Source organism: Cnephaeus nilssonii, assembly GCF_951640355.1.
Source record: "Cnephaeus nilssonii genome assembly, chromosome: 23".
NCBI classification, from domain to species: domain Eukaryota; kingdom Metazoa; phylum Chordata; class Mammalia; order Chiroptera; family Vespertilionidae; genus Cnephaeus; species Cnephaeus nilssonii.
The window spans coordinates 9,821,611-9,834,353 of record NC_137094.1 but is presented as its reverse complement, the minus strand read 5'-3'; the positions used below and the strand labels follow the sequence as shown (position 1 = coordinate 9,834,353).

Sequence of the window (12,743 nt, the reverse complement as noted above, 5' to 3'; positions counted from 1 at the left end):
AGAGAATCATTGATTGGTTGCCTCCTGTACGCCCCATACTGGGGATGGAGCTCTCAACCCAGGCATGTTCCCCAACTGGGAATCGAACCATGACCTCCTGGTTCCTAGGTCAATGCTCACTCAGCCATTGAGCCATGCCGGCTGGGGATGAACCAGTATTATTAAGATAATATTATTTGATCTTATAATAAAAAATCTTTGAATTATACTGAGTGGTCTTTGGCTGTTGTCAACATCTTTTTCATGTTCATATCCCCAGTGATGTGCACTGTCTGTAGGAGATGCTCCAAATGCTTCTTAAATTGAATGGGAAGTTACTGCATTGACCTAGAACTATGGTTCTGTAGGATACAGTGCATGTGCTTGAGAGAAGTTGGACTGTGAGAAGGTTGTGTGGGTGAGGATGTTGAGGCTTTTGTGTTCACAGAAACCCTGACATCACTCAAGTTGCAGACTGCCCCTACTTCTTGGGAGTTGTACAGGCATTCACGGAGTAGCTAGTTACAAGCTTTGTGCTTCATAATGTGCAAATAAAGCTATAACGTAGCCCTCTGTTCTCAACGCAAAATCAAGGGCCTCCGGAAGCAAGTGAAATCAATGAACTTTCATAAGAATAATAGCTAATACCTATGTAGGGGCAAATGGTTCTAAGTACTGTGCTTTATACACATCAATTCGTTTTTATTCTCCCAGGAACCTTGTGAAAGAAGAAACTGTCATTATCCCCACTTATCCATGAGGAAATAGGTACAGAAAGATTAAATAATTTGCCCAAGGTCACACGTAAGTTTTAGAGCTGGTACTTGAAACTGGGCCATCTAGCTTTTTTTTTTTTTTTATCATTGAGCCAAACACCAACTTCCTTCTTCTTTGGATGTACACCAAAGAAATGTCTTAACAAAATATAAGAACTTCGGAAGAAATAAAATTGAAAGATTGTTTTAACTCTCTCACCAGAACCTGCATCCTGGTGAGCTAGAGGGATGGGTACTATCCCAGACCCTCTCTCAAGTCCATAGTAGATGCTGTCAATTTCCTTTTAGAATCTGATCTTTTCCCTCCTTGATATTGTGTCCAAACATGGTCAGTAGATTTATAGCAGTCTACTTTAGAGGAAATGCAGCTATATGAACTGATTAAAACATTAAAAACTTTGTCCATGAATAGGTTTTTCTGCATACAGGGAAACCTTCCTCTGATTGGTTTTGTAAAACAGGTTTGACTTATTTTTACTGAATTAAATTGACCTGGAATTTTAGTGTCATGATGATACAGTATTAGGAATGAATTAATAACCAAATTCAAATACATGCATTGTTACCCTGCAAATTATTATTCTCAATTCCCATAGTAGAATGAACAAAATAAACATGAATTAAGTTGATCCTAGAATGTACTAGTTACATATAAGGAGTCCCTTTGTGGCAGTAAGAGTGATTATACTGTGACGTAGGCAATTAAAGGGATTACAGGGTTGTACTCCTTTTACTCATTCAACATGCATTTATTGGTATCCTAGTATTTTCCAAAAAGTAACTTTTGGAGATAATAAATATTGCAGTCTGATCCCATTTAGAGTTTAGCTATTCCTTGGTGTGGAAAGAGAAGACTGGGCCCTTTTTTTAAATACTCTTATTCTCTGAAGTGTCCCACAAAATGCCATCATAGTGAAAACACTTGACCCTTAGCAAACTGTGGTTGCTCTATCCCTAGAAGACCAGCAAAGACACGTGATTCTAGGCAGCTAACTGACTTCCCCTTCCCCTTCTTCTAACAAGAAGATACAGTGGGTAGTGGAGGGACTAGTTGATGGGCCCTGGGTGACACGGTGAGGATGACTTAGCTGCCATGGACCTTCATTCTCTCATCCTCATTCCTTCCATTCTCTGCTTATACGAGGGCGGTGTGATGTGGTTAGTCCAGCACCCTCAGAATTAGACGTGTTTATTCAGTGTTGATCTCCAGGAAGCCAGAAGCCCTGGGGATGCTGTTTTGTTTTGTATTTGTTGTTCACTTGTCACAATGCTGGAAGTATAGCCTGCTCCTTTGTCTCCCATTCCCTCACTCTTGCAGGCAGGATTCTTCCACTTAAGAACCATAAAGCGATTATAGCATTATCTTCAACATTATCTTCTACTTCAGAGTGGGAAGTAGACCTTTTGAGTTTATTTTGAGCTCACCATCTATTCTTTGAAAGTGCCTCAAGGAGAATTGTTTTTTATTTTACTCCATTTCCGGGATCCTAGTTTGTTCCAAAGGAGTCTGAAATAAATTTTCATATTAGTCTGATTGCTTGGCACCCACTGAGATTGTTACTGGGGAGGCTTTGGTGTAGAAACCCCAAAGCAGATGTCTTTAATGCTGCTTGAGGTCACTGAACACTTCCAACCATTAGACTTGACATAAAAGACAAGGAAATCATTCCAAGGTCAAAGTCACTCAGCAATTGTGCTAATGCTACAGTGAGTGGGACTTGATTGATTTTCAAAATACTTGTTTTGCAAAATGAAACAACATATTTTAGTGCACTTAGTATACTTAGTATATTTAAAGTTTTGAAATTCCCTTTTATTTAGTTTGAATCAATATAAATGTAATTCTATGAAATGTGTACACATGTAAATGGGCAACTGTGTATATGAATTATATATGTAAACACATGACCATTCATGCACCTAGATATAAAACATGAAAGTAGAATTGATACGATTAATACATATATGTTCAGAAGTTAATTTTTCAATTTTATAGAAACAAAAAATAAATCATGATACAAATTCACTTTATAAAAAATTTTTAAACCTAAGCCTAAACTTTCTTTGCTAGAGTTACTTGTTAAAATACTAACCATTTTACAAGATATCAAGATAAAAAATTATTTTAGGAAACCAGAATTCACACTGAGTTTTCTATCTTTTGCTCTATAAAATAATGAAGTAATATGTATAGATTACAATTCATTCATCATTAACTGGTATTCAGTTCATATTTTAGACTATCCTGACTTGATTCCAACTCAACAGTTTTCTAAAATGAGCCCGAAGTGGAATGTATTTATGTCCTATGTGAAATATTCCAGCTGTTAAGGGGATTGAAATTGAATATATATAATACAGTCAATACCCTATACATAAAAAGGAATGATGACAACTTATGACTCTTGGATGTTGGTGGAAGCATTTATATTAAAAATAGTATCGTTCTCATAACATACCAGTCTTGCATGTGAAATTCTGATTTTGTATTAATGGTTACATCAGTATTTTGGGGTGTAAGAGCAGTTTGGGGTATAATCTAAAAATCAAAGGATGGACTGGTAACTATGGATAGACACAGATGTAGACAGATCTATGTAAATAGATCTATCTATTTTAACCTAATGTCTCGTGTCATTTCAGCCCGTAGTTTTCTGTTGGATTTTAAGATCAAAGCTGTTCAGAAGGGACCATCTGAGCTGTGCTTTGGTAGAATGGGCAGCATTTCCTAACGTTGGACTTGGTTGCTTTTGATCGTGGAGAATCCGCATTGGTGGTCCCTCCTTTGGGGATTCCATTTCTCTGTGGTTACAACTCACCTGAAATGTTTCTTCTTGTGGAAGACATGCTCTGAAGGCTCTTTCTCCCTCTTTTCAGCTACAGTTTCAAGATGCATCATTGTCCTTTTATAACAGTGATGTTCAGACAGCCACTGTGTTTGATTGTGACAGGAGGAAATGGAGAATTACTTCAAAAGATCAAATAGAGTATTTTTTGTTTTGTAGAGATTATAACTAATGTCAGTTTCCCCAAAACTTCCATGTAGTAAAACTCTTTATTCTTGTGGGGTTTTTTTTCTCCAGCAGTCTCTTACTTTTTATCCCAATTTGTACTCCCAGTGAAATTTTTAGAATGTTGATCTAATGTTTCCCAAGTTCTTCAGTGATAAACAGCTGAAAAACAATTTAATTTTGAAAAAATTAAGAAACAATATTTGTTGAAAGGAATAAGAACAAAATTTTGGTATTCTAGTAATAAAGAGCCATTCGGGGATTAATTCCAGGCCATTTATAATCTTTTAAGATTAGTTTTCAATATTATTTTGTCAAGTATAGGCAATGAAGATTTTGTTATTCATGTATTTATAGGTTGGTTAGCCATAAATATTTTACGAATGGAGACATTTTTAGCACTGCCTAATGGCCAGCAAGTACAAAGAAATACCTTTTCTAACTTAGAACTTATTTGCATAATTCAAATAAGTATATAGCTAGAGTTGCTTCTATATGTATCCTTTCACATTCCTTAATGCTCCATTCAGACCTCTAGAAATCTATCTACAAGCAATTGGTTTGGGTGGGAATGGAGCAGAAGGGATATTTGATAATGAAACCAAGAGGATTTGCTTTCTTTCTGAGAGCAAAGAAATAATTGTGTAATAGAATCCATTGTTTTTATGAGCAGAGTGTTATTTTAATTTTAGGAGCTTATGCATTGAGACTCCATTCTCCATACCGCAGTTAATTTCCAGACCAAATATACCTTGACTATCGCATTAGCATATTTAATTCATGTTGTTTTTCAGCAGTTCTTGATACATCTTTGACCAATTGGATAGACTACTCTAATACAGCATCTTTTATCTCTGACACTTCTTGTACATTGAGAGTCCCAGTTATCTATAAAATGTGAGTGAGACAATGTGGTTTATATCAGGGATAAGTAACTCTTACCTTAGCTATACCCATTTATTTCATCTTCCTAGCAGGATTTGAAGCATGAGGAAAGATTGATTAGACATGCGTGGTTATTGAGGTGGTTGCAGTCTGATGAACTCAGAATGAAACCCTTCTCTACCAGCCCCGCCTGAAAAGAGCTCTCTCTCCTTCAAACTTTCATAATTCCGATTGGTGGTGTTACTCCTCAAATCGGCATCCATGCGTTCTTCAGCACTGTGCTGTTGAGCTGTTACATGATTCCCGTGTATGTTCTTGAGCTCTTACTTGACTCTGACCATATAATTATTCTATATATATGTATGCATTCGATCTTTCCAACTAAACTGGAAACTCGTTCAGAATCGAGACTGTGCCTCTTGAACTTCTTTGCCAAGTTTCAATGCAATAAGCGAGATGCCTCACACAGGGAAGCGTTCTGTAGTATGGCAGGTGGGATGCCAGGAAGAATGGAGGGGGGACCCGGTGAGGACAGTGGCAAGGTGTCTCTGTGACCACTGAAAACTGCCCTGCGTCCTGAGCTGGAGAAGTTTCTGTGAGGCAGGAGCATGGTGTATCTAGGGTAGAGCTGGTAGGTGATGTGAAGGCCAGGGGAGACCCTAAAATTCTGAAGGCTGCAAACCTTCTGCTTATAGAATGGTGTTTCGGAACATGAGCTCTACTCTATGGACCACTTCATAGCAGGTCTGCCCAGCTCTTAGTTGATACTGGACCGGTTCTTTAAACTTAAGTATATTAAAGGAGGGTCCTGTGTTTCTGTCACTCGTGTCCAAAACCCATTTATTTTTATGACTCTGATAACACTTTCAAATGGATATCTCTGAGTATCCCATTTTGGGTTGACACAATGTATTTTCTGTTGATGAGTTTTGCATACATTTAACCTTCATTATATATTGATTCCTGGGAGTGCAGGCTTGGGTTTCCAAGTCCAGGTTGGCATTCATAACGGGATAGATTTGAAACCAAACGGCTGGGCTTGTCCCAGTACGTCCCTTTGTATAATTGCTTGACTGTACTCACTGCATCATAAATAATAATGAAAGCAAATGTACGTTTATCAGGGAGAATCAACAAACCCGGCACTCACTGACTTGCGGACTGCCCTTATCCCACAGGCATTAAGGCCAGCTTCCGAACAAGGGTGCCTGAAGGTTTGCTCGTCTTTGCCGCGTCCCCAGGCAACCAGGAGGAGTACTTTGCCCTTCAGTTGAAACACGGACGTCCTTATTTTCTCTTTGATCCTCAGGTAAATGATTACTCATAAGAGTTAAGATGTTTTTTAAAAATATATATTTATTGATTTCAAAGAGGAATGGAGAGGGAGAGAGAGAGAGAAACATCAATGATGAGAGAGAATCATTGGTGGGCTGCCTCCTGCATGCTCCCTACTGGGGATCTAGCAGCAAGCAGGCATGTGCCCTGCCTGCCCAGGAATTGAACTGTGACCTCCTGGTTCAGAGGTCAGTGTTCAACCACTGAGCCTCACCAGTTGGGCAAGAGATTTTGTATTAATGGTTACATCAGTATTTTGTAGAGGTAAGTACTATTATTATCCTCACTTTACCAAACATACACGGGAATCATGTAACAGCTCAACAGCACAGTGCTGATGTAACACAGTGCCAGGTACTAAGGTAAGTGCTCATGTTTTCACATAAAATCCTCAGCAGAAGTGCAGAGGTAAGTACTATTATTATCCCCACTTTACCAATGAAGAAAAAGAAAGGTATACAAGTGATGTAACTTTCCCACAGCTAAAATAACAGAGCTAACTTTCAGAACACATAGCCACACTCGACGCAATTAATGACCAAAGGTTCCTTATATAATGAAGATGAAAACTTTTAAATAAATTTGGGAATATTCTTTCATTGCTTGTTCTTCTTTGGGTAGGGATAGGAACACAGCTTCTTGCACAGAGTGGGAGCTACCCCACCCAGGTTTAACCCTTTGCACTCGCTTTTTTCTCGATTCCTTTATTCTACTCGGGATTTAATTTTTTAAATACCCCAGATTTTACAAAGCGCGGCAGTAGAATAAAAACTGGAGTTTCTTTTCATACAAACTTATTTATTTGGATTTTTTTATATTTCAAATTATTGATACATTCAATACAATTCGACATACGAGCTGCTACCGATGCTAACCGTGTCGAGTCACACTCGACATCCAAGTGAAAAAGATTAAAGAAGCTTGTGTTTGTTTGATATACCTCCCATTGACATTCAAGTTATTTCTCTTTTAATTACCTTGGGACTTGACCTGAGATGAGATTATCTAATGAGCATCCTATTGTAGTCATCAGATAAGTAGTTATTTCCTTAATGTGTCTTTCTTACCAGACTGCAGAATCCAGTGAGGGCAAAGTCTATTTTGTCCTCAAATATATTCTTGAGGCTTTACACAACCCTTGGAGCATAGTACATGCTCAATAGAGAAATGTCTGTTGACATATTGGCTAATTTAATGACTTGAAAATCATTGGTAAACTACTACTCAGGCTCGAAGACAGTTACCCATTTTCTAGAATAAGATTTCCAGCTCTTTAGAGATTATATAACAATTTAATTATTTGTTTTATCAGATACTTTGACTTTTATTAATGATTATTTTTAAATTATAGTTCCTGAATCTATTCAAAATCATGAAGTTTTGAGTTGTGAAAATAGCATTTTTTTAGGAATTTAAAGTTACCATCTAGCATATAGTTTCAAAATAACTCAAAGTCATTGTGTACTTTGTTCTTACAAAAACCTCTTATTGAACATAAGTGATGAATGGGATGCGTAACATGCAATGTAACCCTACATGGAGGCTACAGGTATAAAAGTTTATTTGGTTTCCCTTCTAGCTATCTAGTGCATTCTATGAATAAATATTTAGGGGAATGGAGAAAGATTCCTCATAATATTTAAAATTACATATGTGCTGTCATATTCTGGACCGAATTCTTGGAACCATTGTTAAGAGTCATGGCAGAGACAAATGACTCCAATTTTTAATTGTATTTTTTAAAGTCTCTAACAATTAGCTATAATCTTTCCATTCTTTACTTGATTGATTTCAGTTGGAATTTACTTGATCAGATGATATTTTATTGACCAATAATGACTTGACTAGTGATTGTCATTTAAATGTTTTACGTTCTGTGACATTAACAGGAAATTCACAAAGCATTCTGATTTCACCTCCTAGGAAGCTATGACAGGGAACGGTTTCCAACAATTCTAAATAGCTTATAGCAGGGGTCGGCAAACTGCGGCTCGCGAGCCACATGCGGCTCTTTGGCCCCTTGAGTGTGACTCTTCCACAAAATACCATGGCCTGGGCGAGTCTATTTTGAAGAAGTGGCTTTAGAAGAACTTTAAGTTTAAAAAATTTGGCTCTCAAAAGAAATTTTAATCGTTGTACTGTTGATATTTGGCTCTGTTGACTAATGAGTTTGCCGACCACTGGCTTATAGTTAACATGTCTGAAAGCTTCCAAATGGGAAGAACAAACTGAATGACATGGCACCAGAATTGATCACAGCATTATTCTCTTACCGTTGATTGGGGGAAATCATCTTGAAAATGATGATCAAAGAATAATGTGCTAAGTAGAAAGCACATGTGACATACCGAGTCTGTATGTTCTTGCCATGACTTTATCTCCCAATAAATGGGATTTCCAATGTAGGGACCTCTTAATACTTGAGATAGTTGCCAAACATCATATGAAGAAGCACTAACTCAGGCACCTGATCTTTTAGAATGCAGCATCGTTTGTAACAATTTTAACGCTAACTAAGTACACTTTGATGAGACAGCATTTAATAAAATGCTCATTAATTTCATCATTAGCAAGGGTATGCTAAGAAGTAAGCCAGTTTCTTATGTCACGCCCAATTAGCATGCCATGCTAGTAATCCCATTAGTATTGTTGAATTCACTAATGGAAAAACTAATGGGCATGGTACCAGGGCACATTAATTGGGCACGACACCAGTTCTGGTTTTAATTATTAAACTACGATAATGAAATGTGTGTTTGTAAAATAGTAAAATGTTGAAATAGGGTTGAAGGAAATAAAAAAAAGCATGCAGAGGAAAAAGATATAAGAAGAGTCAGCCTATGAAAATCCAAGGACTAGAAAATGGACTTACCAAGTGGTTGTTTTTCTTGCCAATCGAGTTGTCTATGGAGGGTGGGATATTGTTCATGAGAGAAGCAAGCCAGTTATACTCCTGGGAAATTAAAAGCTTTTTTTTTGTAATATGAAATTCTGTATGTCATACGTGTTGTCATGCTCTGTATGAGGCCTGACAGGAGCCAATTAAATGTGTAGAATGGACATGTTATATTGCTGAAGCTATTTTAGGGAAATTTAAACATAAATGTTTTAAATAGTATGGTTAACGTTGCACTTTTTGTGATATAAATCTTCAGCCATATTACATCAGATAATGATCAATTTTCTCTCTTTGAAAAACATGATACTAAAATAAGTAGTTTCGTGAAACATTCCAAGTAATAAAATATTTTGTAATATTTTACCCAATCTTCTTTTTGGTTTTTAAATATTGTTATTGGATTGAAGTTAATTATTGCCAAGGAAATAAACTTCATTAAGAAAGAAATATTTGCCCTAGCTGGTTTGGCTCAGTGGATAGAGCATCAGCCTGCAGACTGAAGGGTTCCAGGTTTGATTGCGGCCAAGGGCACATACATGCCTGGGTTTCAGGCTCTATCCCCAGTAGGGGGCATGCAGGAGGCATCCGAGCAATGATTCTCTCTCATCATTGATGTTTCTATCTCTCTATTCCTCTCCCTTCCTCTCTGAAATCAATAAAAATATATTGGAAGGAAGGAAGGAAGGAAGGAAGGAAGGAAGGAAGGAAGGAAGGAAGGAAGGAGTACTTATTTATTTAGAAGGTTTAGAATAATTTTCTGATTACTTTTTCTTAGTAGTAGTATTAAATGATGATGGTGACAAAGTTCAAATATCTTTTACTTGGTCTTACTTGCTCATACACACTGAAGGAGTATCATTGTGTCAATCGTGATGAACTGAAAAAGGTGTTCACTTGGCTGTAAAGTGCTGAGACAGAAGATTCTTTTTCCTTCTCTTTTCTTACCCCCACATCCTTTTTTGCAAATCTCTATTCTTGATATCTGTCATTTCTTAGTATCCACTTAGGAACTCATTTTAACTGTGATACTATTACCTGAGGCATAAGTATGAATGCTAGATTTTAGAGTACAAGCATTGGGTACTAAGTGTAACCACAACACCTATAGTCAATTTTTTTAAATAGCTGGTTAATTTTAATGTGACCGAATTCCTTATTAGTAGTGTAATATACATAAGAAAAACTAACTTGCCAGACCTTTCCCTGTCATTAAAACAATATCAATTGGATAGTACTTCATTAGTTTCAACTTCTTGTCTTTTTTAATATTTCTGACAAAAATTAAAATATAAAATTTTTAAATAGAAAATGCATTACCTTTCTAATGAATATAGCTCATCAAAATGTAAGTGTACTTGTAAGAAATTCTTATTCCAAAGAGAAGTTCTGTTCAGAGTAGGTTTATAATTGTTCATATGGAAAATAATATAGTAATTAATAAATGATAATACAAGAATAAATTATATTTTGTATACTCACAACAGTAAACCTAATTTTCCCCACTCTGTATATGTATTTTTGTTTAAACATTTGTTCATTCATTCACTCACTCACTCACTCTTTCATTCCCTTCAGGGGTCTTCAGTGGAAGTGACCACCACTAATGATGATGGTAAACAATACAGTGACGGCAAATGGCATGACATAGTTGCTGTGAGGCATCAGGCTTTCGGCTGGATCACGCTTGACGGGCAGTACACAGGTAAGAACATGATGTTTATACGTGGCTCTGTTGATATGCTGATGTTGCCATACTTTTTGTATATCTTTCCTTTCACCTTTTCCTCCACACAGTTTCATCTAAATTGCATTTGAGTTGGCCTTTAGGTGCCTCTAAAATGAAGCCTGGCAACCATTTTCTCATCTGTGTGGGGTTTCAGTAAAGTAAGACGAAGTCATCAGTGGCAATTTTGTCTCTTGTACAGTTCCTTACAGTTTGCCAGGGCTTGTACTTAAGTTCTGAACCTCATGTTCCTTTTGACTTCCAGGAGACAGATAAAATAAAGCAGTTATTATATGCATTTTAGTGATAAGGAAACCAAGGCTCAGAAAAGGTACATAATTTCTCTCAGTTTATATGGTTGTGGGTAGCGTTCTTGCAGTTACATATCCTGTCTTTGCAATTCTAAGTCAAGTGTTCTTTCCATCTTACCCTGTCTGTCATCGTCCTGCAATGATAAAACAGTCACAGTACCTGTATGATGTTGCAGGCTTTTATTAATTCATTCAGGATATATAGCATTGCAATGAGCACTTACTATGTGCCACCACTGCTCTAGGAATTCTGGACACAAAGAGCAAAATTTACACTTCAGGTGGGAGAGGGACAGGGAACAGAATAAACAAATATCGAACAAGTATGAGAAACATGCTGAGAATAATAAAGTAGGATAGGAGAGAACGGTGTGTGTGTGTGTTGGGAGGGGATGTTTTGATTTTATAAAAGACTGTTAGTAATGAGCAGAGACCTAAAGGGGTAAAGGGGACGATCAGGAAAGTATTCAGCAGAAGGCTGTTTCCAGCCAGGGACCTGAGGTGGGAGATGTCATATGTGGCATGTCTACAAACCATCAAGAGGCCAGCGTAGGATGTAAAAGGGGTGGAGGGCAGGCTGTGAGGTCAGAGAGACCAGGAGGACTGTATGATGTGAGGCTTGGAGGACTTTTACTTGGAAAGAAGAAAGCGACTAGGGAACTCTGGGAGAGGAGCCACATGGAGTGACTTCTTTAAAGGGAACACTCTGGCTGCTCTTAGGAGAATACATTTATGGGAACAAGAGTAGAAGCATGGAGACCAGTGAGGAGTCTACTGCTATAATAAAATAATTCAGGCCAAAAAAATGATGTGATTTTTTGAACCAGGGAAGCAATGAGATGTAATGGACGTATATCTGGATATAATGAGGAATCGGGAGAGATTGTAAATGTTACATTGAAAGGATTTGAACAGGCATACTACCACCTATGGGCCATTGTAAGCTCATGTCTGTTTTTATAAAGTTTTATTGAAACATGACTATACATTTGTTATGTATTGTCTGTGGCTGTGTGGGGCTGTACATTCTGCAAAGCCTATAATATATACTATCTGGTCCTTGACAGAAAGAGTCCTGCTCACTCTTAATACAGAGCGTGACTGCTAGTTGGAGCTGGGGCCACTGGAAGGATGTAGCCGCCATAACTTAGATGGACCAGAAATCAGGAAAAGCGGGTTGGGAGAATGAGATGTTCAGCGTCCAGTTGGAACGTGCTAAGTCTTGTATCTCTATGAGGCTGGATCCACGTGGAGATACCAGGCAAGTCGCTGGACATACAAGACTAAGTTCCGGGAGATTTGCAGGCTAGAGATACACGTGGGAGTTGTCCGCAAAGATGCTCCCAGACAGCGGAGGAGTTGTATTTACAGTTAAGGGACCAGGCATACCTGGGCTCCTTGCCGTGGTTTGGGCTCGGAAAAGAAAATGGATTTGCATGTTTTTGCAATAGAATCAGGGCCCCGGGCCCCTCTGGTCTTTGGCCTGGTAGTTCGCACAGGAGCCCAGCCCTCTCTTTATTCCTCCGAAGGCATCTTTGTAAGTGGAGAGAGAGATCAGAGAGGGGAGGAGGTCTGGGTCATTGAACATCCAGATGTTTGTCATGATGAAGAGAAACATGTAAAGAAAATTAACCAGGACGGGAACTAAGGTAAGAGGAGACCAAGAAAGAGCGAAGTCCCCAAAACCCAGTGAAGGGGTTAATCGTTCTTTAAATTAGTAGAAAAAGATCCTCCTGCAGCCCTACCTGGTGTGGCTCAGTGGATAGAGCGTCAGCCTGTGGACTGAAAGATTCTGGGTTCGATTCCAGTCAATGGCGCACATGC

General features: G+C 38.0%; 1 protein-coding gene across 1 annotated transcript in view; it reads left to right on the top strand.

Annotated features, from left to right (window-relative positions):
- Positions 1-12,743, top strand: part of USH2A (usherin) — a gene marked incomplete at its 5' end in the record, with an annotated part of 397,572 nt that overhangs the window by 138,809 nt on the left and 246,020 nt on the right. The window contains 2 exons of the mRNA XM_079763761.1: positions 5,830-5,960; positions 10,461-10,587. Coding sequence (XP_079619887.1) covers positions 5,830-5,960; positions 10,461-10,587 — 258 coding nt within the window. The remainder of the gene's footprint in view (positions 1-5,829; positions 5,961-10,460; positions 10,588-12,743) is intronic.